Below are 27610 nucleotides of genomic sequence, written 5' to 3'. Positions count from 1 at the left end.
GCCGGTATGGGGTTCCCCGGCCCGGCATGGCCTGTCCCAGTCACCGTGTGACGTGGTTTCCCAGAAAGAAGCGGTGGGACAGACGGGGTGCTGGGCACTCACCTCCCCCCCAGCCCTGGGAATAAGCATCCCCTTGTGCAGCCGGGGCAGATGATCCGGGTCTGACCAGCAGCCCCCGGCCATCCCCGCTGAGCAGGCACAGAATGGCTCCCTTGTGCCAGGATGGGATCAGCCTGGTCACAGGGCTCGCTTTGGAGGCATCTTTACCCAGGGGGTGCAGCGCTGTGCTTCGTGTCCCCTTTGATGTCACCAAAAAAAGCCCCAGAGAGGCCATGCAGCACCGTGTGGCAGCGGCAGATCCAGGCATGATCTCCCCTGAGGAGGATGCAAACAAATTCCCTGAAAGGCCGGTTAATCCTCCTCCAGGGAGCATTACTCGGAGCACCAGGGATGCCAAATGGAAAGCAGATTTGAATAGAGGTTGCAGGAGCACCGGGTTCTCGCAGGCAAACACAGGGGCAAGTTCTCTCCCGTGGCCCAGGGCAGGAGCACGTGCTTGGATGCAACTGCGGCGCCGAGCAGCTCAGCAAACAGAAAAATAAATAAAGGGGGGGGTGAAAAAAAAAAAATCACATTCCAGTGGCAGTGTTTATGATCAGCAGAGCCTGTGGAAGAACTCAAGCCCTGACTCAAGCCCTGCCTTGCACGCACCAGGAGTTGCTGTGCTCAGCAGAGACGTGGAGCACAGAAACACTGTTAAAAACCAAATCCCAGCCGGAGGAAGCAGGTGAAGGAGCCTCCCTGCCCTTCCCACACTGCAGCACTTCCCAGCCAGCACAGCATGGGGCTGATCCCAAGCCTCCTTGGGACTGGCTGAGCCAAAGCAGGAGTGTCCCAGCTCCCAGCTGGACCTACTGGATCCTTGCCAGCTCAGGATGGAGGAAAAGGTCCTCCCAGGAGCCTGGATGAAAACAGGAAGCAAGTGTGGAAAAGTACAACAGGTTTGCTCGCTGCCCTGCATCCCAGGTAATGAGAAAAGAGCCAAAGCTGCACAGCTGTGGAGGATCCAGAGGCACAAGGGACCAATCCTGGCCAAGTGACCCAGTTAATCCCAGTGCACTGTGGGACGGGGCACAGGGTGGAGCTGGATGCCAATGGGGCAACGAAGTCAGGGCAGGGAGAACTCCCACATCCCAACAGCCATGTGGCTCTGAATGATGGGAAGCAGGAAGAGAAACAGAGAACTATCCAGGCAATAGTTAAGGAATTTATTTCAGACAAAAATTCCCCACAAAAAAAAAAAAAAAAAAGTCATACAAAACAAGTAGAGACAAGAGTGGTCATTACAAAAGTGTTCAGATAGAAAAGACTCATCTGAGCAACCCCAGCGAGCAGAGGCAGCCCCGGTGCAGAGCCCAAGGCACGCTGGCTTTGGATGTGCACGGCCAAGGATTGTCTCAGTGAGGGAATACAAAGGTCCTCGGCCCCCAAACTCTGCTCAGGTCACCCTGGAGCGAGCAGGGTCACCCCCTGCCACACACACTCACTGCTGCAACATCCAGCTCACCAGTTCCACAGCAGTTCCCACCCCAGGGAGCACAGGTTGCTGCTGTGTCCTCGTCCCACCACGGCCACCGATCCTTCTATGGGCACAGGATCAAGCCCATTTGAGCAGGACTCCTGGCCCTGAAAGATTCATTCCAAGTCCACATCATCTCCCATCAGCATCTGTGGCTGCCACCAACCTTAGATTAGGCTTTTTTCTCTTTTCCTAGGCCACCAGCCACAGCTGCAAGCCCCCATGGTGGTAGCACAGTTTGGGGGCTGGTTTTCCAGGGGAGGTACCAGCACAGTGCACAGGTTTGGTGCTGACACACGGGAAACAGCCTTCCTGTTCTTGGTAAATGACACCAAAACGCTGCCACAGATCATAAATTCATCCCCCAAGTCCTGGTAACAGCCCTTGGAAGCCCTTACATTTTGGGTGAGTAGCTCAAAACCATTTCCCCCCCGCAGGCACCCACAGGCTTGTGGCAAGAATTATCAGCAGCAACCAAAGCCTCTGCTTCATCTGGCCAGAAAAAGGCCTTTGGCTTCCTCAGGGACCTGCAGGCAAAGGGCTGCACCCGCATCGCCCCAGGGCTCAACCCTGAGCAACACCAAAACATCCTCCATAATCCTGAGAAACGCCTCCAAGCTCCCGTTTTCCACGTTTTTCACACAGGAGCTGTCGGAGCTCGGCACTGCAGGCGAGGGGAGAGCAGTCCTGGCTCATGCCGGGTGTTCCCTGCTCCAACCCCAAAATCCCAGGGCAGTTATGAAACCCTCCACGTCCTGCCCAGCCACACAGAGAGCTGCTCCACAGTGCCAGGTCCCTCCTGTTCTCCCCCCACGCCCGAGGCCACGGCACAGGCGCCGGGTGTGGGTCTGTGGGGCAGTCACGACAGCAGCAGCCGAGGTCGGTGAGCAGGGCCAGGGTCTTGGCACTGCAGAGCTCCCGGTCTCACGGACACCACATCCCCATTTCCAGCCTGAAGTGCTGTTGAGGGCGTGCAAGCTCCCATCCCAAGGGAGCACCACACTGTCAGCCGTGTCCGACGCGCTTCCCTCAGCAGGTCATGCAGCGCGGGCGGATGCCGTCGGACGGGGGGTTGGGATCAACCTGCAAAGCCAAGTTTGGAGTCAGAAAACCTCAGCAGGCAGTGGGCACTTCCCAGCCATCCCCAGAAGCCTCCCCAGCCCCAGGGGGATGTGTTACCTCTGAATACAGAGGAGGAGGTCGGAGGCGGAATTCCTGGATGTAGGCGAAGAAGGGACCTTCCAGGATGTCCCCGAGCTCGCTGCGGCACGGCGGGGCCAGGCTCTGCTCGGCCTCGGGGCTGGACACGACTGCTGAGTACTCAGGGGGGGCTGAAGAGAAAGGAGAGCCATCAGGGAATAGGAAACACTCTCCATTAATGGGAGACACACAGGTAAAAGAGCTCCAAACTCACTATTTCCCAAACCCTCCCCGTTGCCTGGCGAAGGAACCCGGGAGATTCAGCAGCACAACCAAAAAAATTAAGTTTAAAAGAAAAAGCAAATGCTGGTCCAGCTGAGAACTTTGTCTGACCCTCACTGTCCTGACCAGGGGTTTTATCTAGGGGAGAGGGAGATGCTCACCCTCTGGCTGCTCCAGGATGGTGCTCAGCCAGTCCAGGTTGACACTGTACTGGCTGCTGACACTGGACGTGCGGCTCCCGAACGGATGCAACGGGATGGTCCCAATGACAAGAGGCAGTTCGAGGAGCAACTTGGACGTCCCAGGAATATCCACACAAACCTGCAGAGACAGGAAGCGGCAGGGAAGCTCAGCTGTGGTAAACACCACAGTCTGGAGGGGCAGGTACGTCCCCCGGAGCACGAGGGAATTCTTGCAGCCCCCTGCAGGGCTCCTCGTGAGGTCCCTCACCTTCAGGGAATATTCCACCTGGAGGATGCGGCACTGGAGGATGGAAGGCCCCACCGGCGGGATCTTGAGGGCCCGCCCGTGCCACACTTCCCGCTTCCCTGCTGGAATGGAATCCCCAGTGATGCTGGTCACCACCGACCTCTTCTGCTTCTTGGTGCCCCGAGCGATGAAGGTCTGGGTCTGGATTATGGCCGCCTTGGGCACCACGGCCCGGCTCGTGCAGTTGTCGATCTCAGCAAAGATAGGGATGACCTCACCTGCCAGAACAGACACACAGCGTGTTGGAGGAGGGGAGACAGAGCCCAGCCCTGCCTCAGGGAATTCCTGCACAGGATCACCAAGGGTTGGCCACACTACCCAGCACTGCAGGCACGTGGATTGGGATCCAGGAGTATCCCAAGGAGGCTGCCCACATCAGGTCCACGCACTAAAGCTCTGACTGATTTCATGCCAGGAGAACCCAGCTCACAGTGCTCTCAAATCCCCTTCCCTGGGGTCTACTCCAGTGTCCCCTGAGGTTCAAGGGCACCAGCCCCTCATCTCACCTGGGGTGTAGCCTTTTCGGTCAATCTTGGCAGTCACAGACACCTGGCCACGATTGCAGTACCAGGCACGAGCAAGTTTCTCCTTAGCACCTGCCTGGGGAGCCTGGAGAAGGGGAAATATTTAAGCAATTTAGTAAGCGAGGATGAAACTCAAAAGCAATCACCTCCCTGGCACCAAGAACCTGCTGGGGAAGCATCATCAACTTCTCAGGTATCTGATGCAAGACGCTGTTGCAACGCTCTAAAGTTTCCAAAAGCAAAGAGGCACAGCTGACCTCTGCCCAGCCCAGGTAATGCTGGAGGGCATAAGTTACAGGGTAAATACTCCCTCTGGAAATCAGGCCTAGGCAGACATGGACTTCCCAGGCAAGTTTTGAATGGCAGGGTGGAGCAGGGGGAACTCACCAGCAGCGCAGGGGTGTTGATGTCAATGGGTTCAATCACAGTGAACTCCCTCTTTGCCTTCTTCACTGTGGCCCAGGGTCTGTGCAGCTTGGCTTTCACCCAGTAGCGCACACTGCCGTGCTTCCCCTCGAAGGAGGTGACCAGGGTCCTGTGGGTGAGCAACCAGCAGTTTCAGAATGGTTCTGCTCAAAGAACCTCCTTTTCAAGTCGCCCTGTCACCCCCAAAAAAAGCCAACTTACTCGGGGAGCTGGAAGGTGAAGGGGAACTCGTGCCTTCCTGCCTGCAGGACGGTGGATTCACCATTGTCTGTGGGTAAAACAGATTGGAGAGGATTAAGCTCCCTCCTGCACAGCTCCCTCCCTGGGTAAAGTGGCAGCAGAGATGGGAAGTGCCTGGCAAAGGAGCAGCACGAGGGCACAGCAGTATCTCTGCCAGGGTCAAACTGCAGCAGCTGTGACACAAGAGTTGGGCACCGTCTGCTTTCCAGACACGCAGGCACGACCCAGGGGCACCTCCCTGGAGAGCCAGACAGCTTCCCCAGGTGGGCTCTGCTCCAGAGATGCCCAGACAGGACTCCAGGAGGGAGAGTCATCGACCAATCCTCCAGTACCCCTCAAGGGTTTGCACTCCGGGGGTTGGAGGGGACCTCTGGGGATTACCTAGTCCAACCCCCCACTCAAAACAAGCTCCTGAACCTTCATGGGAGTTTTCTGATGCTGCTTCCCTGCCAGGAAGAGCTCACAGAAAACGGGGAGTCTTGGGAAAGGGGGGACAGTCCCTAATCGAGGTGCCCTGCAAAGCAGCACGGTCCAGCTGTGCATCCCAGGGCCCCGGGGTGCACTCCAAATTTGAGGTGCCTGCAGAGACCTACACACCCAGTTCCCAGAGTGCCCAGACCCTAAGGCACCCCGTGCCACCCAGATTTCAGCCGTTTGGGGTACCAGGCACCCAGATCTCAGCCGGTCGGGGTGCCGTGCCCCCAGATTTCCGGAGTTTTGGGGCGTCACGCACCCAGCAGCTGGGCCATCCTTGGCACCCCGATCCCTGCAGTTTGGGGGTGTCACGCACCCAGATTTCAGCCGCTCGGGGAGCACCCAACCCCAGGGGTGTCCCAGGCTGCCCCCACTGTCCCAGCCCCTGGGGTCTCCGGTGCCCCCACGCCCCCACTCCGGCCGGCGGCCGGGGGGAGTCCGGGTGCCGCCCGCGGGGGAAGGGGGTGCCGTACCTGGGGGTGCCAGCAGCGTGTCGCGGTGGCTCAGGAACTCCACCTGGTCGCTGTAGCTCTGCGTGTAGGCGGTGCTGGAGCCGGCGCTGCGGGACTCGGTCCAGTGGACGCGGGCAGCGCCCATCGCCCGCAGCCTGAGGGCGCCGAGCCGGGCGGCCGCCGCCAGCTCCAGCACCACGCGGCCCGACACCGCCTGCCCGGGGCTGAAGGCGGCCGGGCCGTCCCGCTCCGCGCCCTCCAGCACGATGGAGAAGCGTTTGAGGCGATCGAAAATCATGGCGAGGCGAGCGCGGCTCAGCTCAGCTCAGCTCAGCCCAGAACCGGCGCGATGCGGCTCAACCCGGCACGGCGCGGCTCAGCCCGGCTTTAAGCGCCCGGCGCGGCCGGGGGCGGCCCCGGCGGGGCGGGACGGGACGGGACGGGCCGGCCCCGCCGGGCCCTGCAAAACAAGGCAGGGAGCATGTGCGGACCGGCCCCCCCAGCCGGCCCGGTCCGGGGGTGGGGGGGACTACGAGAGGGGGGTTCGGTTTTGGGGTGCGTGTCCAGTCCCAGCGGGGCTCCCCGAGCCCTCCCGGTACCGCACCGAGCCATCCCCACGAGGGGCTGCACCGCGGGAACGTGTCTGGGAGCACAGACATAGTCACGAGGCTGAGCACTGCCAGTGGGTGACCCCCCGTGTTGCTTACTGTCCCCTAAAACTCCCTGTTGCTCTTAAACTTGACCCCCAGCCTCCTCTCTAGCTTCCATCTTTGCCCCCCAAACTCCAGCCTTGCGCCCTGAACTCCCCCTCCAGCTCCATCCTTGCCCCCTAAAATCCCCTTCCATCTCCTATCCTTGACTCTCAAAATCCCAGTTCCCATCTTTGCCCTTCAAGCTCCCCCTCCAGCTCCGATCCTTGCCCCCCAAATTCTCCATCCTTGCCCCTTAAACTCCCCCTCCGGCTCCCATCCTGACGTTCCATCCCATCCTCATCCAGAATCCTCATTCCCAGGGTCACAACCAGGGGCTGTGCCGGGGGGGGGGGATTCCTCACTCGAAGCAGCAGCCCCTCTCATTCCAGTGGCCACAGGTGAGAGCCGAGGGCTGCTCTGCACACCGACCCCCATCCCTCCTTTCCCAAGAGCCGTTCCCAGGGCTCGGAACAGGCTACAGCTGGATCTGGGCTCCTCGCACGGCACGGCTGGGCCAACTGGCGACGCAGTGATGTCTGGGACATCACTTCACTTAGTTCTAAGAAATCAAGAACTGGCCCGGGTTCAGCTTGTGCAATGACAGGGTGAGCAATCCGCTTCCCTGCGCTCGTTAACCAGGCGAGCGCCGGTTCTCCACCAGCTCCTGCTGGGATGGGGTGGTGCTGCTCCAAAACCCAGCGACAAATCCCACCTGCACAGGCAGGAACAGCACAGGGACTTGCTCTGTTGGCAGCATCTGTGGTTGCCAGTGCTGAGCTGGGGTGAAAGCTTGGGAACTGGGGATCCTCAGGGTGGATTATCAGCATTATCAGCGCCCCGAGATGTTGTAAAAGGAAGGAGAAAGGAGTCTGTGCCTCCCAAAAGGGTTAATGCAGCTATAGAAGCTTCCACTTTAATGATGATTGTCATGTTTGCAGAGCACCAGAGCTCTGCACCTCGGGCACAAAACAGGCCTTCAAAATGTTACTCAGCATTTGGCTGCCTAAGTTTTGGGGATTTTTGAGTTGCACCCAGCCGTGCCTGGAGCACGCTCTGCTCAACTGGGTTGCTCTCAGCCACTAAAACTGAGCTGGGCTGAAGCCTGGCACAGCTTTAGCTGCCTCCAAAGCCGAGCTGGAATTGTCTGTCTCGCTCCCCAGGGGAAGGGGACCACGATTTGTTTTGTGTGCACGACCATTTGCTGCCACAAACAAACATGAATCACAGCAAACTCCGTAAAGGGCGAGGGAAAGGAGGAGGGAAAGGAGGAAGGAAGGAAGGCACGTCACAGCCCAAGTTAACTGGTGACACTTGGTGTCACTGGCTCTGGGAAGGAGCCTGGTGTCCCCTGCGGTGCCGTGAGAGGTGGGGGGAGGCCTCTTGAGACGGGCTGGAGCCTTGGCCAGGCCCCCCTCCTTCCTTGGCATCCTCCTCCCCCTCCCGCCTGCCGGCACACACCCCTCGGGCCCGTGACTCAGCCTCGCCCACGGGATGTGAATCCCTGCAAACCTCCCTCCCGTGGCAGCCGCACGCGATGCCCAGGCTGCCCCTCGCTGCCTCCACGGGGGTTGGGCGGCCCCTCCCTGGGACTTTTCCCCAAGGAGAGGGTCTCTCCTCTCTCCCGGCATGTCCAGCTGCAGGGGCTGTGGGACCGAGAACGCTCCTGGGTGCCCGAACCCAAGGAAAACCCAGCTCTGGCTGGGCACAGGGACCATCTCCAACTCTTCAGCCCCATCTAGAGTCCGGCCAGGCTGCAGCTGCTCCGAGCGGGAGCTGACACCCTGCCCGGCTCTCCTTCCCACACCCACTGCTGGGACCCGCTGGCTTTTCCCCACTGACCCCAGAGCCACGCGAGGGGCCCTGAAAACCAGAGAGAAGGGAAGGCAGGAGGTAAACAGGCAAGTCAGCAGCTCTACCCTGACTCAATAAGGGGATGAGATGGGACAACAGAGAGCCTTGCACAAGCTCACACTCCCAGCTTGAGGAATACTCTCTGTCCCTGCCAGATATGGGAGTGTTGCATATTGATGAGGATTAAGGTGCTGATTGAGGGCCACCCTGCAGTGCAACAAGAGCCCTTGTGCCATAACTCTCCTGGATGTCTCTGTGGAAATAAAATGGCTCCTGGGTGTTTGCCCCTCACCAGGGCAGGCACTACACCTTTGGGAAGTGCTGTGGGAACCTTGGACAGGAAAGATCACTGCACACCAGTCATTTTGGTTTCCTTGGGTGCCTTCACATCACCTCACGCACCAGAGTCCAGGGCTCTCCTTGTGCTTCCTTCACCCATTAACCCCTGTCTTTTCCTGCCTTCCTGCTCCCTATCTCAGGTGATTACACAATACACATTTAAAGGCCCTGTCTGCACATCCTCCTTGCTCCCTCTCTCTTGTCTCTCAGCGCAGCACCCCGGTGCCAGTGCTCACCACCCTGCCAGGAAACTGCAGATAAACTCAGCTGAGGGGAGAGCGGGAGGGAGGGCTCTTATCTGTGCCCAGCTCCCCTCCTCTGCAGTGCCTTGTTACCATGACAAAACCTGCATTTTTTTAACCACCACGCAGACACACAGTTGATCTCATCTCATCCAGAAGCACCAAGAAGGGAACAGTCACAGGGACTGTCGGATGATGGCACGTTTCTCGCCAGCTGACACCAGGAAGGCCCTCGTGCTGCTGCTGGGGACAGAGCAGCACCCAGCAGGATCTGAAGGAAGCAGTTTTGGCTGCAGGACAGCTCTTCTCTGCAGCCCTTGGCCAATACCCTTCCAGAGGGCTCCAGGGGCTCCTATCACACACAATCCCAGCAGCAGAGTCCAAACATGCTCCCAGCAGCTTGTGGCTTCCCTACAGGCATTCACTGATCATGGGGAATAAAACTCACCCTTGTCACCTCACAGCTAAAGGGGACACTGGCCAAGCACTGCATGGCCAAGTGCTCAGGGCCTTTGCTGCTGGATCCCAGGGCAAGGGCTTCTCCTGGGACCTTAACTGTAATCAGGACCCTTTGCAGAGTTGCAGCTGCCGAGGGCCATCCTCAGGCAGAGCACAGAAAAGCTGCTGCCAAAAGGCACAAACTCCAGAGTTTTTGGAGCAGATGGCAGGGCATGATCACCCAGAAGTAAAGAATATGACCCCTCAGTGCAGTCCAGAGACAAGATCATCTCCAGGAAGGCAGCTCACAGCCTCTTTCCATCCCTCCAGTTTATTCCTGAAACCTCCATATTTGCCAGATTGGGCCTGGCACCACTTTCTGGGTTGCACTTGACCACTGACACAATTAAATGCCCTCAGCAGAAGTCCTACAGCCAGGGTCGAGCAACTGGGCCACAGGCAACGAACAACAAGGCCATCAGAAGGGGGAGTAGAAGTTGCAGAGCCATGGCTGTGACACTGTTATTGGAGGTAAGGATAAAAGACACGCGTGTTCTTAAGAAAAGCCAGAGTTAATGAGCGGATAGACAGCTGAGATGTCCCATATCCCTCGGCTCTGGATCATTTCATCCCAACCACACAAAGAAATTCGAGTGGCTTGTTCTCCTGCAGTCAATCCAAGCAACATGCCATCTGGGCACGCGGTCCCAGCCCAGGGGGAAGCGAAAACAAACACCTACCGAGCTACTAAGTGCTCTTTCCACACTTGTGAAGGGACACTTGTGTTTGCACTTCCCTGTGCAAACAGAGCAAAAGCCACAAATCCTCTGAGCTGAGTTTACACCAGCAGCCTCCCAGAAACCAGCAGCACAGAAACCCTTCACCCGAGGTGCAAAGAGAGGTGTCCAAGAGGCACAAACAACCCTGCGCGGGTTGGCAACGCCCGGAGCGGACGCCGCAGCCCAAAGCGGAGGCTCCCAACATGCCCTCCCCAGTGCCCCAACCTTACCAGGGATGAGCTGGCAGCGGCGGCACAGGAAGGTCTGGCAGGCTGAGTGGTCCCTGTAGACGACGTTGAGCCCGATGCTGTGGCTCTCCACCCAGTGCACGGTGGCACCGCCGTGGGCGCTCACCTCCAGCGCCCGCACCCGCAGCGCTCCCCGCAGCTCCAGCTGCACCCGCCCGTGCAGCAGCTCCCCGCTCCCGTGGGCTGGGCCGTCCTCCAGCTTCACCACCAAGCTCTGCAGGCGGCCCGGGAGCTGCATCGCCGCGGGCCCCGCTCTCCCGGCAGCTCCGGGGGGATGGAGCCTTCCAGGGAAAGGAGGGCGAGCAAAGGGCTACACCGAAATTTCCTGATTTATCCTAAGTGGCCCCACCCTGCGGGCCTTCCCCGGGGGGGTTGGACTGAGCACCCTGTTTGGCAGTGATGCTTTAGGGTTGACCTCGTGTGCGTGGGGCTGGTGCCAGGGCTGCGGAGCCCAGGGACGTGTTTTTAAAGGGATGGTGGAGCAACGTAACTTCAGCCTTATCTCTGAGTCGCAGGCACTGCCGACGTGACACCAGGACGTGCCGGTGGCTCCGTCGGCGGCAGGGAGGGGTGTCACACAGCGCCAGCCCCGCCGGGAGATTTCACATGGCTGGGCAGTCGGAGAAAGCCTGTTTGGCCTTCCTAAGGCACTGCTGGAAACGGTGGGAGAAGGGTTCAGAAAGCAAAGATGCTCCCCCCAAAAAGCCAGTTTTACTTTCCACGTCTAAAGTTTACTTTCCACGTCAAAATCCACATGAAAAAGTGGATAACCACAGTGATTCCCAGCAACAGCTCACCCAGGGGGTGATTCCAGCATTTATCCCCAGGGAACCGTGGCTGTTCCTGCAGCAGCGCAGGTGGCAATGGCACCTCAGGGTCACACCAAAACAATGGGGCAGAGCTGCAGCAGATGCAAGTCCCTGTTACTCCACCAAGTGGGGCACCTGAGGTGTTTGAACCCAGGTGTTTGCAGGGACTGAGGAGGAGGTGCCTGTGTGCATTTGCAAGATGTGAGTGCTTGGCTTCTTTAAAGTATATGAGGATCAAAGACTCCAGTCCCCCATTCATAAGAGACAAGGAATCAGATTCCCAGAGGAAAGCACAGTGGAGTAAAGACTGTCCCATTCCTGGGAGACAAAGGGTCAAATGCCCAGAGGAAAGCACGAGGGCACTGCTCACACACAGACTGCAGCAGTTGGGAGTGAAGCCCAAAGGCTTCAGGGCTGGCTCAGGGGGAATCACACCCATCTGAGAAAAGCTTGTGAAGCGCCAAGGCAGCAGCTGGCCCTGCTCACTCAGCTCCCCCAAGGGCTGACCAGCCCCCACTGACCCCTCTGGAACACACCTAGACCCCAAGCAGAGTTAGTGCAAGCTCAGCAGTTGGGAAACCCACGTGAGTGACCAACTCAACAAAAACACCCAGCTCGCCCCTAGGAAAACAGCCCACGCTCATCACAAGCCGGGCAGAGCTGCCCAGGTGCCCTCCTGTTCACTGACCTTTGGTTCCAGGCCCTTGACACCAAAATCCAAACAGATTCCAGCCCCCACACAGCCCTGACAGTGCTTCTCACTCTGTTTCTGGTCTCTGTGCCCTTCCTCTGTGCTTCCCCCAGCCCACCTGCTCCCCCCACCCTGTGCCTGCCCAGAGGCCTCCGTGGGCCCTGCAATCCAGAGGGATGTGTCACCCACTGGGTCCTGCAATCCAGAGGGATGTGTCACCCACGGCTTTGGGCTAATCTCCCGGTGTTTATTCTTGCTGTCACAACACCTCCTTGTGTCCCCATTCAATCTGAGAAATAGATGTTCCTGTGACAACACACAGAGGGGGCCAAGAGCGGAGCGCGGGGAAGGCTCAGAGATCCCACGCCGTGTGGGCAGCTCACAGGGCCTGGTTGATGGAGAAGGGAGAACATCACCTTCCTCTGGGGACAGGGCCTTTCCAGGGTCACCATGGGGACACACAGCTCACTTGGGAGTTTGCCTTTCGGATTTCAGCCGGGCCTCTGGACTTGGGTGTGAACTCACCCCTCTGCTCAGTGGGGTGCCCTTCTGGGTAGCCCCAGGTGGGAGCTTTTCATCTGAGGAGAGAAAACAGCTCTCAGCACATTGGGATGGGGCTGAGAAAGGGGCAGGTGGCCCCACAGAACCTGGCAGCCCCAACATCTAAGCCCCGTGGTGCTACATGAAGGGTCACCTCAGCTGGGCAGCTGCAGCACCCTCTGTCTCAGATGCTCCGTGGTTCAGAGATGTTTGCCGTGGGTGGACACCTCCAGCCAGGCCAATTTTCCTCCTCTGCCCCTCTGTGGGAGAGTACAACCCCCTTCTACTTCCCTCCAACATTCCTTGGCTTAAGGGTTTGGTTGCCTGTCCTTCCTTTCCCTTCAAGACATTCCTTACCTACGACTCTGCTCCCACAGGACATTCACCTGAGGCTGGAGCAGGCAGTCTGTTGTGACAGACCTTTCATCTGCTGACAGGGGGAACTGAAATAAAAATCAAATTCGAGGCAGAAAAGCTTTGCAGGCACAGATCCATGTGTGAGGAGACGAAAAGGCTGGCTCTGCCGTCAGCAGTTTGCTCAAAACCTTCGCCCAGACAGAAAACAACTCTCAGGGTGAGGAGGCAAATGAAGAAACTCTCATGGTATTTACGGGAATATCACTCCATATGGCAGTTATGGAGCTGCTCCAGAAGTCTGGGGCCAAGGAAAAGATCAATTCAACTGTGATCTGCTCCACATTTTGTAAATCAAATGGCTTAAAAGGTCCACGGCATGAAGGGACCTCTCTCTTACTGGCCATGAGAAACAGGAGGCAACGTCAGAGGAGGATTTTCTTAATGCCTTCCATGACCAGCTCTAACCACATCCCTTCCTGAGGTTGCATAAGTGCAGCTTTTGATCAAAATCCTCTCCTTCCTCCCAAAAATAAACACAAAATAACTTCTAAGAACAAATGTGGCAAGGCAGAAAAATCAAGCCACCGGTTCACGTCCCAGAAATCACTCACGTCACCTGAACACGCCAGGTGGTGCTGCCTGGTGGCAAAGAAGTGGCTGTTGAGGTGTCATTTGTGGGGGTGGAAGTGCCAGCCTGTACCTGTGGCCTCTGTGCCACAGCTTTACCCTTCCAGTGGGAAGAACTCTTGATTTTGAGGTGGATAATCTGGTGCAGCCACTGCCTGCCTAGAGCTGTTCCTCTGGTGGCTCTGGGAGGCAGCACATTCCTTGTCACAGACTCTCCAAGATATCAAACATGAGCTTTGTTTGATAAATCCCATTGCTCATCAGAAAGGGCAGTTCCTGGGAGCAGGTTCTCCTGCTGACACCGGTGTGTCCTCTCATCCAGGGCACTGTTTCTGCTTCTGATCTCCCTAAATTTAACACAGGACATGCTGGAGGGAAGCCAACAAAGCTACAGAGCAGCCGCTTAAAGCACAATCACTTTATTTCCCCTCTGTTTTTCCACCCTCTTAGTTTTCACTTGCGCAGATCGCACCCGTTTCAGGACAGAATTCCACACGGGAACACGCTGCCCTTTAACTGTGTCCTGGTGCTCCCTAAAATCCTGTTACCTGTTCTCTTGGCTTTGCAGGTGGACTCCATCCACCCTCAGCCTGTGCTTGGTGAGGAGGGTGGGAACAGCACTGTCCACCCCTTTAACAGTGGGAACACACCCTGCCAACAGCCGGGCGGGGGGAGGAAAGGGGTTATTCCTAAAAACACTCCTTGTGATTCTTAGATCCACACACAAAGATGCAAGGAGGGTCCGTGGAGAAGTGTTATGGGTACCACTGATGTTCTCTTTAGTGTTTGTTCCTGAAATATCTAAGGAAACGACAGAGACACAGAATGGAAGGGACCACAGCGCTTCACCTGGCCCCACCTCCCTGCTAAGGCAGGGCCACTCCAGAGCACGGGATGTGTCCAGAGGGGTCGGGAACATCTTGAGTTAAGGGAGAGGCTCCACGCGCTACTTGGGCAAGCTGGAACAGCGCGGAACGGGGGAACTGGGGGTCAGCGAAGGGCTCACGGGGGTTTCGCGGACCACAGTGGGGAAGGAGATGGCGCAGGCCCTGAGGGGGAGGCCCCGGGGGCAGTGGGACTCAGGTAGGCCCGGCCAGGCCAGGCCAGGCCAGGTTGCCATGGCGACGGCTGCACCGCCTCCTTCCCGGCGTGCACCCGGGGCGGCCGTGACGTCAGAACCCGGAAGCGTTGCCATGGCGGCCGCCGCGCTCCGCGGCCTGGGGGCATCGCTGGAGACACACCGGGGACGGGACCGGGCCGTGAGTGACCGAGGGGGGTGTGACCCACGGGGAAGGGGCCGGGAGTGAGGGATGGGGAGTGTGACCCACGGGGACCGGGCCGTGAGTGACCGAGGGGGGTCTGACCCACGGGGACGGGGCCAGGAGTGACGGGCCCGGCCGTGCGATCGCCCGCCCTTAAGGGAAAGTGAAGAACTTAAAGTGAAGAACTTAAAGCGCGTTTAAAGGCTCGATGGTGGAAAGGAATCATAAAAATCCCGAGGGTCCGCAAACAGTCCGAGAGAAGTTGGCGTGCGAATCGGTGTATCGGTGCCCTGGGGGGAAGGGGGGGGGGTGGGGAAAGAGGTGGAGGGAAAGGGACGGGAGGAATTCGGGAGGGAGAAGGGGAATTGAGGAAAGAAAGGGAGAAAGGAAGGGAAAGAGGAAAAGAGAGAAAATTAAAAAAAAAAAAAAGGAGAGAATTAAAGAAAGAGAAAAGAGAGGATTAAAGAGGAGAAAAGGGAGAAAATAATTAAAGAAAGAGAGGAGAAAAGGGAATTAAAGGAAGAAAGAAAGAAAGATTGAGAGGGGAGAAAAGAGAGAAAATTAGAGAATTAAAGAAAGGAAAAAAGAGAGGAAAAAGGAGAATTAAAGAGAGAAAAGTCCCGGTTCCAGCATCAGCTCCTCTGGGCTCCACACCCAGCGGTCCCCCCGCTGACCGGGCCGTGTCCCCGCAGGTCCGTGCCCTGTCCTACGGCCTCCAGCTGGCGGGGGGAGCCCTGCCCGGCCCGGGGGGGCTGCCGAGGGGCCTCCTGGCCGCCTCTGCCCAGCTCAGCTCCTGCCGCACCGTCCTGCGCCTCTTTGACGACCTGGCCATGCTCCGGCACAGCTGCGGCTACGGGCTGGGCCCCGAGGTGAGAGCGGGGCAGGGGGCTCCCCCACAGCCCCCCCGGCCGCCCCGCGGCTCTTCTGGCCTGTCCCCTTTCCCCCCCTCTCGCAGGACGAGGATGTGCTGGTGCGGGGGCTCAGCGTGCTCTGCAACGTGGCCAACCAGCTCTACTACCCCTGCGAGCACCTGGCCTGGGCAGCCGATGTTGGGATCGTCCGCGCCAGCTCCCACAGGTGGTGGACCCTGAGCACGGCGCTCTGGGGCTCTGCCCTGCTCCTGGGAATCCTGCGGTACGGCCCGCTGGGAAGGGGAGGGGAGGGGAGGGAAGGGAAGGGGAATGATCCGTCGGGATAAAACCAAAGGGCCCTCTGGCTGCGGGAGGTGTTCTTGGCTCGTGGAAGAGGAAAAAAACCAAAAACCCTCCTGTTTGCTGCTGTAGGAGAAATAACTCTGCTGTTTTCAGGTCCCTGAGGGTCTTGTGCCAGTTGAGGAGAAAACTGAGGCAGCACAAGGGGTATGATTTCATTCCTTGGCTGTACAGTTGATTATGGAATCCCAGAATGGGGTTGGGAGTGACCTTAAAGCCCATCCAGTGCCACACCCTGCCATGGGCAGGGACACCTTCCACCATCCCAGGTGGCTCCAAGCCCCATCCAACCTGACCTTGGACACTTCCAGGGATCCAGGGGCAGCCACAGCTGCTCTGGGCAACCTGTGCCAGGGCCTCTCCACCCTCACAGGGAAGGATTTCTTCCCAATATCCCATCTCACCCTGCCCTCTGGCAGTGGGAAGCCATTCCCTGTGTCCTGTCCCTCCATCCCTTGTCCAAAGTCCCCCTCCAGGTCTCTTTAGCACCATTTTAACCCGTTCTCGTTATAATTTAACCCCATATACCAGTTCTCACTTGTATCCATCACAGTAATTGGGATATTGTGGACTGTCACTGATATCCCCTTTGCTCCCAGCAGCACATCCTCACCCCAGAGCCAGAAGTTGAGAGCCCAGGTGAAGGCGGAGGTTCTGAGCATCCTCACGGACGCAGCAGATCTTTCCAACGCCATCCACTGGCTGCCTCCAGGATTCCTCTGGGCTGGAAGGTTCCCCCCGTGGTTAGTGGGGCTCCTGGGGACCATCTCCTCCCTGATTGGAATCTACCAGGCATCCAGAGGAGGAAATTCTGAAGCTGTGTAAATAATCGAGCTCCGGGGGCCAAATTCCACGTGGTAAAAGTGCCTTTGGTGGGGCAGGGTGTATTTTAATTTTCCTGGGTGTTACTGATTGTAATTCCACACATCCTCTGTGTGGGTTGTAATTGGGACTGGAATCAAGGTGTCTGTTGCAGAGAGGACTGTTTGCAGTTGACAGTTTTTGCCTCTCTCCATCAGAGAAACCTTTCAGGAGAATCCTCTGAAAATCAACCTACGGTTGGTAAAACTGAGGGGGGAGGGGAAAAAAAGTGCCTTCCATCCTTCCTTCCTCTGTCCCAAAAGATAAATGCAACCTTCCAGTGTTTTCTGGGAGAAAAGAGCACAAAGTCAGTGTTAGGTGGAAAAACTGCCCTGGTTCTGTCCCACAAAACTCCTAAGGGACAAATCCTGCTGGGTCATCCTCCAGGACAGGGGCACAGTCCTGGGAGTGTCTCTGTCAGATATTCTGGGGTTTGAGCACAGAGCAAAAAGAGGAGTGAAAAGTTTTGTTTGTGGCAGAGGCAAGAGGGGAAGGAAACAGCAACTGGAAGCAGAGCGAAGCTTCCTTCTAGTCTGCCTTGCTCATTCAAGGAAAAATCGAGGAAGTTGAGATTTCCAGGAGCTCTGAGGCTCCAGCTGTGCCTTCGTGGGATGCCACCGGGTGGAGCTCTTCCACCAGGCTCCGGCAGCTGCCAACAGTCTTTTTATTTATTTATTAAAAAAAAAAAAAAAGACAGGAAATTTATGAATCACCTTTCAAAGGAGCAATCAAACCGATGCCGAGATGGGCTTTGCAGTTAACAGTTCTGGGCGTTGCCGATAATAAACGACACGAATCAAAGGTGGCCTTGAGTGATCATTCCCTCTGAGAGCAGGGAAAAAGCTCTTGAGCTGGTTCTGGAAAGCTCCAGGCAGTTCCCAGGGGTCAGAAAACACGAGCTGCAGCTCCCCAGTGTGTTACCAGCCTTCCTCCCACCGAAATAAATCCGAGCCCCTGACTGGCTGCCGTGGAAATGCACCCTTTGGAATCAGTTCTGCTTAGTCTGCTTGGTGTCCCTGCACCATTCCAGGGGCCTTGACCTTGTTTTTGTTGTCGTTTTTGGCGTGGACAGGGGGAGCTGTGTCCTGCCTGTGTTCAAAGAGCAGAGCCAGGGCTGGATGCTCTTTATCCTTTGCCCTGGCCTTGCTGTTTATCTGGACCTTCACCCTGCAGAGCGTCCCTTTCCTGGCTGTGCTGGGAATTTCGTGCTGGATTTACAGGTTTTGGTACAATTCTGAGTGTAGGCAGAGCTTACCTGGAGGTAAACTCTTTTTTGATGACAAATTTGTAAAACTCTACACCTTGCTTTAATTTTAACACATAGAAAGGACACTTTCTATATCATAAACTGCTCTAAGTGCATTTGCTTCATCCAATTCCTCATGAAATGATTTTAAGTTACAGCTGGTGGAGCTGAAACGTGCAGAGATAAAGCGAAATGGGGTGATTCAGGATTTCTGCAATTTGTATTTTTTCCTTGGGGTGGCTTTGATCCCTGATTAAGCCCTTGTGGTGGCTGCTGCTGCCTTGTGTGGGCAGCAAGGAAAGGTGCTGGTGGTGCAGCTGATGGGCTGCCCCGGGGCAGGTAAACACCAGCAGCGCCTCCTTTGCGGGAGCAATCGCCGGACGTTTTCCAAGCTCCAGATTTCAAAGGTGGGCTCCGTGCAGGGAAAGTTGCTGAGCGGGGCTGGTTTGTGCCTTTGTCAGCAGGGCGGGATCCAAAGGCCGCGGGCGGGCGCTGCTGATCCCAGCCCGGCTGCCCCTGGTTTATGGCACTTTATGGTGGGGGTGGCTCCGTCCGCGCAGCTCGGCCGGGCTCGGGAGCCCCAAATCCGCCGGCCCGGCCCCTGGGGAGCTGCTGGGGCGCGGGGACCGCTGCTCGGAGCGGGGGGACACGGAGTGGGAGTGACAGACGGGGGGGATCAGTGGGGGGACAGGGACACGTGCGGGGGATGAATGGGGAGTGATCGATGGGGGGATCAATGGGGGTACACGGACACGTGCGGGCGGTGAATAGGAGTGATCGATGAGGGGGATCAATGGGGGACACGGACACGTGCGGGCGGTGAATGGGAGTGATCGATGGGGGGGATCAATGGGGGGACAGGGACACGTGCGGGCGGTGAATGGGAGTGATCGATGGGGGGGATCAATGGGAGAACACGGACACGTGCGGGGGATGAATGGGGAGTGATCGATGTGGGGATCAGTGGGGTACACGGACACGTGCGGGGGATGAATGGGAGTGATCGATGGGGGGATCAATGGGGGACACGGACACGTGCGGGGGATGAATGGGGAGTGATCGATGGGGGGATCAATGGGGGACACGGACACGTGCGGGGGATGAATGGGGAGTGATCAGTGGGGGGATCAATGGGGGACACGGACACGTGCGGGGGATGAATGGGGAGTGATCAGTGGGGGGGATCAATGGGGGGACACGGACACGTGCGGGCGGTGAATGGGAGTGATCAATGGGGGGATCAATGGGGGACACGGACACGTGCGGGGGATGAATGGGAGTGATCAATGGGGGGGATCAATGGGGGGACACGGACACGTGCGGGCGGTGAATGGGAGTGATCAATGGGGGGATCAATGAACGGCGATCAATGGGCAGGGAGGGCTGCGCATGCGCGCTCCCGGTCCCGCCTTCCATTCACAAAGAGCGAGCTCAGGGCCCCGCGGACGCTGATTGGCTGCTGCGCGGGAGGGGGCGGGGCCAGCACGGGGCGGCCACGCGGCGGTGGCGGCAGAACGGGCGGGGACGGGAACGGGACGGGAACGGGGACCGGGACCGGGACCGGGACCTCTGAGCCAGGTGCGGGGCCGGGACTGGGACCTCTGAGCAGAGCGCGGGACCTCTGAGCCAGGTGCGGAATCGCGGGGCCGGATGCGGGACCTCTGAGCCAGGCGCGGGACCGCAGAGCCGGGTGCGGGACCGCTGGGTGCGGGAGCCCTGAGCCGGGTGCGGACCGCGGGTGCGGGACCGCGGGGCCTGGACCGCGGGACCTCTGAGCCGGGCGCAGGACCTGAGGCAGCTGCGGGACCTGTGAGCCAGGTGCGGAGCTGGTGCGGGCCCGCGGGGCGGGCTGGGCGCGGCAGCCCCGGGAGCGCACATCGCCCTCTCTCCCCGTACTGCGCGGGGCCCGGCGGAGCCCTGAGCTGCCCCGGAGCGCCCGGTGCCCCGTTTCGGTCAGCGCTGGGCGAGCCCCGCAGCTGCGGGACGGTCCCTCCGAGCTCCCCGTCCCGGGCGGTGCCGCCCTCCCGCCGCCGGCTCCTCTCGGGCGCCGCTCGCCCGCCGGTGCCGGGCGGCCCGTGCTGACTCGCCGCTTTTCCCTTCGCAGAGCGGCCTCGGCACTATGTCCGTGAGCAGCCACGAGAACCGGAAATCCCGCTCGAGCTCCGGCTCCATGAACATCCACCTCTTCCACAAACCGGGCCACGCCGACAGCCTCCTCACCCAGCTCAACCTGCTCCGCCAGCAGAACCTCTTCACCGACGTGGTGCTGCGGGCGGGGAACCGCAGCTTCCCCTGCCACCGCGCCGTCCTGGCCGCCTGCAGCCGCTACTTCAACGCCATGTTCAGCGGGGGCCTCAAGGAGAGCAGAGATGCCGAGGTGAACTTCCACGACTCGCTGCACCCCGAGGTGCTGGAGCTGCTGCTGGACTACGCCTACTCGGCCCGGGTGCTGATCAACGAGGAGAACGCCGAGTCCCTGCTGGAGGCCGGGGACATGCTGCAGTTCCAGGATATTCGGGACGCCTCGGCCGACTTCCTGGAGAAGAACCTCTACCCTGGGAACTGCCTGAACATGCTGCTGCTGTCCGACGCCCACTGCTGCGAGCGGCTGCTGGAGCTGTCCTGGAGGATGGCGCTGGCCAACTTCACCTCGCTCTGCAAGACCGAGGATTTCCTGCGGCTGCCCAAGGACAAGCTGCTGGAGCTGGTGGAGAGCGAGGAGCTGGAGGTGGAGGACGAGACGCTGGTCTACGAGGCCGTCATGGGCTGGATCCGGTACGATCTGCCCCGGCGCCACGAGGTTCTGCCGGAGCTGCTGCGCTCCGTCCGCCTGGCCCTGCTGCCCGAGTCCTACCTGCGCAAACAGGTGGCCTGTGAGAAGCTGGTGACCAGCCACAAGCTGGGGGAGGAGATCGTGGCCGACGCCGTGCGGTGCAAGATGAAGATCCTGCAGAACGACGGGCTGGTGACGGGGTGCTGCGCCCGGCCTCGCAAGGTCAGCCAGGCCCTGCTGCTGCTGGGGGGCCAGACCTTCATGTGCGACAAGATTTACATGCTGGACCACAAGACCAGCGAGATCATCCCCCGCGCTGACATCCCCAGCCCCCGCAAGGAGTGCAGCGCCTGCGCCATCGGCTGCAAGGTTTACATCACCGGGGGCAAGGGCTCCGAGAACGGCGCTTCCAGGGACGTCTGGGTCTACGACACTCTCCACGACGAGTGGGCAAAGGCCGCTCCCATGCTGGTGGCGCGGTTTGGCCACGGCTCCGCCGAGCTGGACCACTGCCTGTACGTGGTGGGGGGTCACACGGCCATGAGCGGAGCCTTCCCGGCCTCCCCCTCCGTCTCCCTCAAGCAGGTGGAGCACTACGACCCTCAGCTGGACAAGTGGTCCCTGGTGGCCCCTCTGCGGGAGGGCGTCAGCAACGCCGCCGTGGTGGGGGCCAAGATGAAGCTGTTCGTTTTCGGGGGCACCAGCGCCAACCAGAACAAGCTGCCCAAGGTGCAGTGCTTCGACCCGCGCCAGAACCGCTGGACGGTGCCCACCAGCTGCCCCCAGCCCTGGCGCTACACGGCGGCCGCCGTGGTGGGCAGCCACGTCATGGTCATCGGCGGCGACACCGAGTTCTCGGCCAGCTCCGCCTACCGCTTCCACAGTGACACCTACCAGTGGGCCAAGTTCGGGGACGTCACCGCCAAGCGCATCAGCTGCCGCGCCGTCACCTCGGGGAACAGGCTGTACGTGGTGGGCGGCTACTGCGGGGCCCAGCGCTGCAAGACCCTGGACTGCTACGACCCCTCGTCCGACACCTGGAGCAGCGTCACCACCGTGCCCTATTCCCTCATCCCCACCGCCTTCGTCAGCACCTGGAAGTACCTGTCTGCCTGAGGGGAGGTGAAATAGCTGTGGGTCGAGCCAGGGCTCCTCTGTGTAACTTTGTGCTGCACAAAGGTTAAACCTCGAGGGGCAGATGCCCGTGGATCTGGACTGCGGTTGTCCTCGTGCGAGCATCAGCTCCAGAAAACCTATTTCCAGGCTGGCAGTTTGGGATCTAAAACCCTGCAAGGGGAGAGGAAGTCTCTTTAAGGTGCCAGAACGCTGCGGGGAGAAGATGGGTATAAATAACGGGACTCTTAACCTGGCATCTCGGCCCTGCCACCGAGTCTTGGCCTATGCAAAGATTTTGGGGAATGCTCTGTGTGAGGATTGGGTGTCGTCCCTGGGTCGGAAGGGCTGCTGGAGTGGATGTTTTTCCCAGGCTGGGTGTCTGCAGGAGCTGGGACAGACCGTGCGGTGCCACGGGGCTGCTTTTAGCGCAGCCTCCTCCTCCTGGTGCCACGGTTAATCTGCCAGTGGCACCCAGATGTCTTGTGGGACGCCAGGGCTGGGAGCCGGTGCCAGGACAAGATCATAGCTGGGATTTAGTCCCAGAGTGGTGGGTAATTGCGTTTATAAGACAAGCCCTGTCTATGTATAAACACAGGGTTTCTCTGCTTCTAATTATTCCCTGGTGTCCCTTTCATGCCATTGCTTTCCTGCTACACAGAGATTGACTTCCAGCATTTGCAACTGGAATTAAACCTTTCTAAAGGCTTTTTGGCAGGAATTATGCCAGTGAATCACAGACCCTGCGGCGTTTTTATTTTCTCCTTGCAAGAGTTGTGCTGCTCAAATGAACTTATTAATGCAATAAAGTATCCTGTGGTACCTGCAGAAGATTTCCTGGACGTGGAGCACCAGCAGCAGCAGGGCTCAAGGCAACACAGCTCTGGCTTTGAAGTGCTCCTGCAGATCCATCCCCTTGGTCAGCCCAGGGAGGGGACAAGCGTAGAGTGACCTCCTTGGGCTGGAGGCTTGTGCTGTCCCTGGAGACAGCAAAAGGTGTCCAGGTTTTCCACTAACTTGTGTGATCTCAGAGCAGGAATCAGAGGGGTATTTTGGGTTTTTAGTGATATTTACTAGAAAGGACAAAGGACACTCCTGACTGTGCTGCTGGGACTCTCAGCACAGGCAGCACCAGAGGCTGGAATGTCTGAACACGTGACAGTACTTTGCCCACAGGCTGGTTCTTTACATTTATTTTTTTTTTTTTAATACAGCAGTTTTGTGTTTATTACTCAGCCTGGAGCTGCTTAAATAAATCTGAATAAAATCCACTGTGTTCATTGCCTGCTCTGTATGATTAAGCTGCAGGTTTTCCCAGCCCTCACTGTGTAGTCAGGAGTATTCCCTGCTTGAGTCCAAATCGAGGGCTCAGATCTTCCTGAACTTTGGAACATGGGACTGAGGGAAGCCCAGCTCTCACACTGCCTTCTAGCTTTGGAGAACACACAAATCTGTTTAAAACTCCACAGGTGAAGCTGTTCTCTGCCCTTACCTGGTCATTCCTCCACGGAGCTGGGTTTCCAAAGGACTGGGGGAAAGCGTTGCCCTTTCTGTCCCCAAGGGCTGGGAACTCCAGGCCCTGCTCCAGGAGGGGGGAACAGAAAAGCTCTGTCAGGGGTGGGAGGTGAGACAGCACAGTCAGAGGAAACAGGCACCAAAGGTACAACCAACTGTCTCACCACAGAAGCAGGGTTTGGGTGAGATCCATTATTTCAGAGTTAAATAAATCAGTGTCACAAACCCTTCCGAGCTGCTCGTACAGGCAAGAGCTGGCACGACTGGAAATGAGCTGCCCTGCTGCTGGGGACTGGAGCAGATACACAGACTTCATTTCCACCCTGCCTTCTGGTGCCTTTGCCGTTTTCAGCTCCCAGGCTGGACCTTTTTTCCCTGTGCCCTTGCTGTGCCACCTCCCCATCACCGGCTGCAGGGAGAGGAGCCCACGCCCAGCCAGGAGCACACAGGGGAAAAAGACCCGTTCCGGTGGGAAAAAGGTGTTAAAAGATCATGGAGTCCAACCATCCAGCAGCTCCCAGCTCGGCTGTGTCTCACACACACACACACACATGCAGGCAAGGGAAAGTCACTTCACAGGACACCACCAGGAAGCCTCTCCAGCCCTGCTCCCAGCCGGGAGCAGCTTCACCTTTGTTCCATCCCCGGTTCCTCCCGAGGGCTGGACGGGGCGTGTGTGACTTTGCTCGGCGAGCGGGAGGAGCAGAGCTCTCATTCACGGCCGTTTGAGCAGCAGCAGCTGTTTTGTTGATGCTGCCAAGCAATCAGGGTTGGCTCCCAGCCACGTCCTGCTCCGGGGACGGGGCAGCTCCAGCCCCTCGGCTCCGTCTGCCCCCCGCGCCTGGCGCTGAGCGACATCTGAGCCGGCCCTGGGGAGTCTCAGCCGGGGGAAACATCAGCCCCCACTGCTCCTGAAGGTTTTGCAAGGGCTGGGCATTCTTTCCCCCTTTCAATCCAGCTGCCTCTCAGGGAAAAAAAAGCAGCACTCCAAGCACACCTGGGCTCGTGGCTCCCTAAAGCTCATCCTCCCTCACCTGGCAGACAGCCCCGTGCTGTCCCTGCAGCTCCACCTCCCGCTGGCAGGAACCAGCTCCCAGCACCCTGGGGAAAACCAGACAGCTTTGCTGCTGCTGCTGCTGCTTGGGTCTGCTGGAGCAGAGTCATCCCGACAGACCTGTTCTCCCAGTTTGACATTTCCATGCATTGATCCACTCGGTGCCGGGGCCAGAGGATTCAGGCCAACTGAGCTGGAGGTGAATTTGGTTGCTGGGGCAGAAATCCTCCTGAGTTAATAGAATTTAGAATATCAAAGTAGCTCAAACTCCTGGGCCTCTCCTCCTAGCCCAGCTGCCCCGTTTGTGGCTGCAGGAGCTAAACCCCAGCCCACAGTCACATCTGCAGGAGGCAACACACGAGGGCTTCACTGGGCTCAAAGCCAACACCATCCAAGGGATGGTTCTGTTCTCACACAAAGCCTGCAAGCCACAAGAGCCAGAGAAACAGGGGATCAGACTGGCCCACCTCCCTCGTGGCCACAAGGCAGGACAGTCAGGGTTGATTTTAAGGGGTATTCTGCTCAGCAGCTCCTGCTGCCAGAGCACTGAGGTAGCACACGGCTTTTCTCCCTTCCCAGCTCAGCAGTGACTGAAAAATTCCCCTTTCTGGCTAAGATGGGACATGGATCATTCCAGTGTTCTGCAGCACACCCACCACACATCTAGCAAGGAACTGGTACAGTGATAATCCATGGCAGCCCAGCAAAACTAAGCTCTAACTACACACAGTGTGGTTTTTGTCCAGTGTTCTAGGAGGGAAAATAGACACTGCATATTTAACAGTCTGAAATTCCCTGGCAAATCTGCCTATCACGTGCAGTCATCTGGGATGGCTTCAGGTCTAGCAACACACTGTGCCCCACACAGTGAAATGACATCAGCTGCTGCTCTGACGTGGGAGAGGCACATCTGCTCCTCTGCACATGGAATCATGGAATGCTTTGGGTTGGGAAGGACCCTAAAGGCCATCCAGTCCCACCCCCTGCCATGGGCAGGGAGCCTTCCACTAGCCCAGGTTGCTCCAAGACCCCGTCCAACCTGGCCTTGGACACTTCCAGGGATCCAGGGGCAGCCACAGCTGCTCTGCCCAACCTGTGCCAGGGCCTGCCCACCCTCCCAGGGAAGAATTTCTTTCCCATATCCAACCTAACCCTGCTCTCTGTCAGTGGGAAGCCATTCCCCCTTGTCCTGTCACTGCAGGCCTTTGTCCAAAGTCAAGGAGCCCCACAACAAACTGATCCCTGCCCTGTCTGAGCCTCCAGTGCACGTGACAGTCCCAGAGCCAGGGACCGTGTGTCGCACGCTCCAGCACCACCAGCTCTGAGAGGCTTTGGCTTTTATCCTCTGCCAGATCCCATGGGCCCAGGAGCAGCAAACAGCGTAGGACAGGCCCCACATCCCTCATCTGCTGAGCCTTGGGCTTGCCCCAGCACTGGGATGAGAAATTAAACCGGATTTGAATCACAGGGGTGAGGAAAGGGAAAGGCAGCGAACAGCACATTCCCACTGTCAGAGCACACTGGGAGCCAATTCCCTCTGTTCCTGTTTGTCCTCAAGCATCTGGTTTGCTGATGAGTCTCAGATGCAGTATGGGAACCATCAGCCTCGTCTCACCCACATGAAAGAGGGAGGTTTAGCATAAAGCTGGTCATTGCCGATGGCCCCGGAATGATTCATCCACAGAAAGAATGTGGTTTGGGTTTCGGGTTAATTAGCTGCAGATTTCAGGGAGAGACAAGGCAGGGCGGAGCTGCTGCAACATTGGTATGAGCACAGCTCTGAAGGCATCACCAGCCACCCATCCTGAGCTCACACCCTCCCCTGAGCTCACAGAGCAGCGACAGCCTTGTCAGTGCCACTGCCAGGCAAGGTGTTTGCAATCCCCAAGGAATGCCTGCCCCAAAAACTGAGCACAGCAACACCCACACACCTCTGAGCACCCGTGGCTGCAGCAGCACCGACCTTCTAACAGATGCAAATGCTACCCAGGTTTTAAGCTTGCCTCTGCTGAGCTCTGGGCTGCTGCAGCTGGGCAGGTCCCAGTGGGAATCTGTGCTCCAGGGAACCCTCGGGGCTGTGTTAACCCTGGATCTCCCTGAACTCTGCATCTCTCTGATCCAGGCTCCTCTGTTCTTTCCAGAAACAATTCCTACAGGTCTGACATAAGAGTTTGCAGGAGAACACAGTGCAGATCCTTGTAACTTCTCTGCTGCTCCCCACAAAATCACTTTTGATTCCATTTCTTGCTGCTGGAAAGTATTTAGAGATGGACATGGAGTCACTGGCCTTGCTCTGGTGACACAGTCTGGAAGCAGAGGCAGTGACTGCACCACAGCTCAGCTCCTGGCAGCTCAACGGGGCAGATGGAAGGAATATTCTCCTGAGGGAAGCACAAGCAAAAGCTTCTTACACACACACACACACACACAGAGACACACAGACTGTTAAAGACGTCACTGTCTCACACATCAGCCTGTTAGTTCCCATAAAGACCAGATTTGAAACACTGGTCTGCCTAGAAGTGTTTGATTATTTACATATGCTGGAAAAGTAGAAAAACTGACGGTTTTTCCACTTGAGTTCCAGTTTGTGCTGCAGCCCAGTTGTCACATGGACTCCACAGACTGACAAATGCTGGCTGGTCCTGCACACAGAGAGCCCAGGTCCCCCCAGAGCTGCTCTGACAAACCCCAAGGGCAGGGATGGGGCAGCACCAACCCTGGCTCAGGGTTCTCCTCAGCACTGGCTGCACTGCAGGATCTCGGTGCTAAAATCCTCCCCTCTTCCTCTAGAGCACCAATCCACATCCCAGTTCTCCCACTCTCTCCCCAGTCCTGCAATCTGTTCTCACCCCTAGCAGTGATTCCAGGCTGCAGCTCTCGGGCTGCCCTGCCAGTGTGCCACGAGTGGGGATTTCACCAGGAAGCTCAGCCCCTGCCAGAGGCTGTGGGATGGTGCTGGGAGGGAGAGCTGCCAAATTGGCACAGGCAGCAGGGAGAAAGTTTCTATTTTTGTTATACTTGTTCCAAGGGGGAACTGATACTGCCTGGGACAGAGCCAGGCATGTCTCAGGCTGGCAGCATGCAAAGCACCTCCACACTTCATGCAAGCAGCTCCACTGAGTTCACTCTCTCACCAGGGAGTTGAGGAGCAGCTGATCTTCCCCTCAGGTGTTCACCTCTCTGCCAAGGGCTGCAGTTATTGTTCCCAAACACCTCCTGTGCTCCGTCCTCTCCTTTGGAAAATCATCAGTTTTGCTCATATGGCACATTATTTCTGTCCAGGGCAGAAGTGGCAGCCGCTTTGATCTTCAGTTCAAATAGAAAATAATAAATAATTATATAAAGGCAGGCAG

At 57.9% G+C, this 27610-nt stretch overlaps 3 protein-coding genes across 5 annotated transcripts; 2 read left to right on the top strand and 1 right to left on the bottom strand.

Moving 5' to 3' along the window:
- Positions 1 to 1247: 1247 nt before the first annotated feature.
- ARRDC2 (arrestin domain containing 2) lies at positions 1248 to 10448 on the bottom strand. Of its 2 annotated transcripts, none has more exons than XM_050321448.1 (8): positions 10178 to 10448; positions 4642 to 4708; positions 4402 to 4549; positions 3997 to 4099; positions 3452 to 3708; positions 3163 to 3322; positions 2759 to 2910; positions 1248 to 2662 (listed from the first exon to the last, which is right to left on the bottom strand). In XM_050321448.1, exons 1-8 carry the CDS (start codon positions 10431 to 10433, stop codon positions 2609 to 2611), a joined length of 1197 nt encoding a protein of 398 aa, XP_050177405.1. In that variant the 5' UTR covers positions 10434 to 10448; the 3' UTR covers positions 1248 to 2608. The 2 variants fall into 2 exon arrangements, with proteins under 2 accessions (XP_050177405.1, XP_050177404.1); XM_050321447.1 differs by lacking the exon at positions 10178 to 10448 and adding an exon at positions 5628 to 5963.
- A 3949-nt stretch (positions 10449 to 14397) lies between these two features.
- On the top strand, positions 14398 to 18007 carry PEX11G (peroxisomal biogenesis factor 11 gamma). Of its 2 annotated transcripts, none has more exons than XM_050321476.1 (5): positions 14398 to 14478; positions 15174 to 15350; positions 15437 to 15615; positions 15789 to 15839; positions 16292 to 18007. In XM_050321476.1, the coding sequence occupies exons 1-5, from the start codon at positions 14413 to 14415 to the stop codon at positions 16515 to 16517; spliced, it is 699 nt and encodes a 232-aa protein (XP_050177433.1). In that variant the 5' UTR covers positions 14398 to 14412; the 3' UTR covers positions 16518 to 18007. The 2 variants fall into 2 exon arrangements, with proteins under 2 accessions (XP_050177433.1, XP_050177432.1); XM_050321475.1 differs by having other exon boundaries at positions 14404 to 14478; positions 16295 to 18007.
- A 1351-nt stretch (positions 18008 to 19358) lies between these two features.
- LOC126643181 (ectoderm-neural cortex protein 1-like) lies at positions 19359 to 22956 on the top strand. The gene is made up of 2 exons (XM_050321417.1): positions 19359 to 19429; positions 19904 to 22956. The coding sequence occupies exon 2, from the start codon at positions 19919 to 19921 to the stop codon at positions 21686 to 21688; it is 1770 nt and encodes a 589-aa protein (XP_050177374.1). The 5' UTR covers positions 19359 to 19429; positions 19904 to 19918; the 3' UTR covers positions 21689 to 22956.
- The last annotated feature ends 4654 nt before the right edge of the window (positions 22957 to 27610 follow it).

The sequence above is a fragment of the Myiozetetes cayanensis genome, unplaced genomic scaffold (assembly GCF_022539395.1).
Source record: "Myiozetetes cayanensis isolate MyiCay16 unplaced genomic scaffold, myiCay2020 scf26, whole genome shotgun sequence".
Taxonomy (NCBI): domain Eukaryota; kingdom Metazoa; phylum Chordata; class Aves; order Passeriformes; family Tyrannidae; genus Myiozetetes; species Myiozetetes cayanensis.
This window is presented reverse-complemented; position numbering and strand designations above follow the sequence as displayed.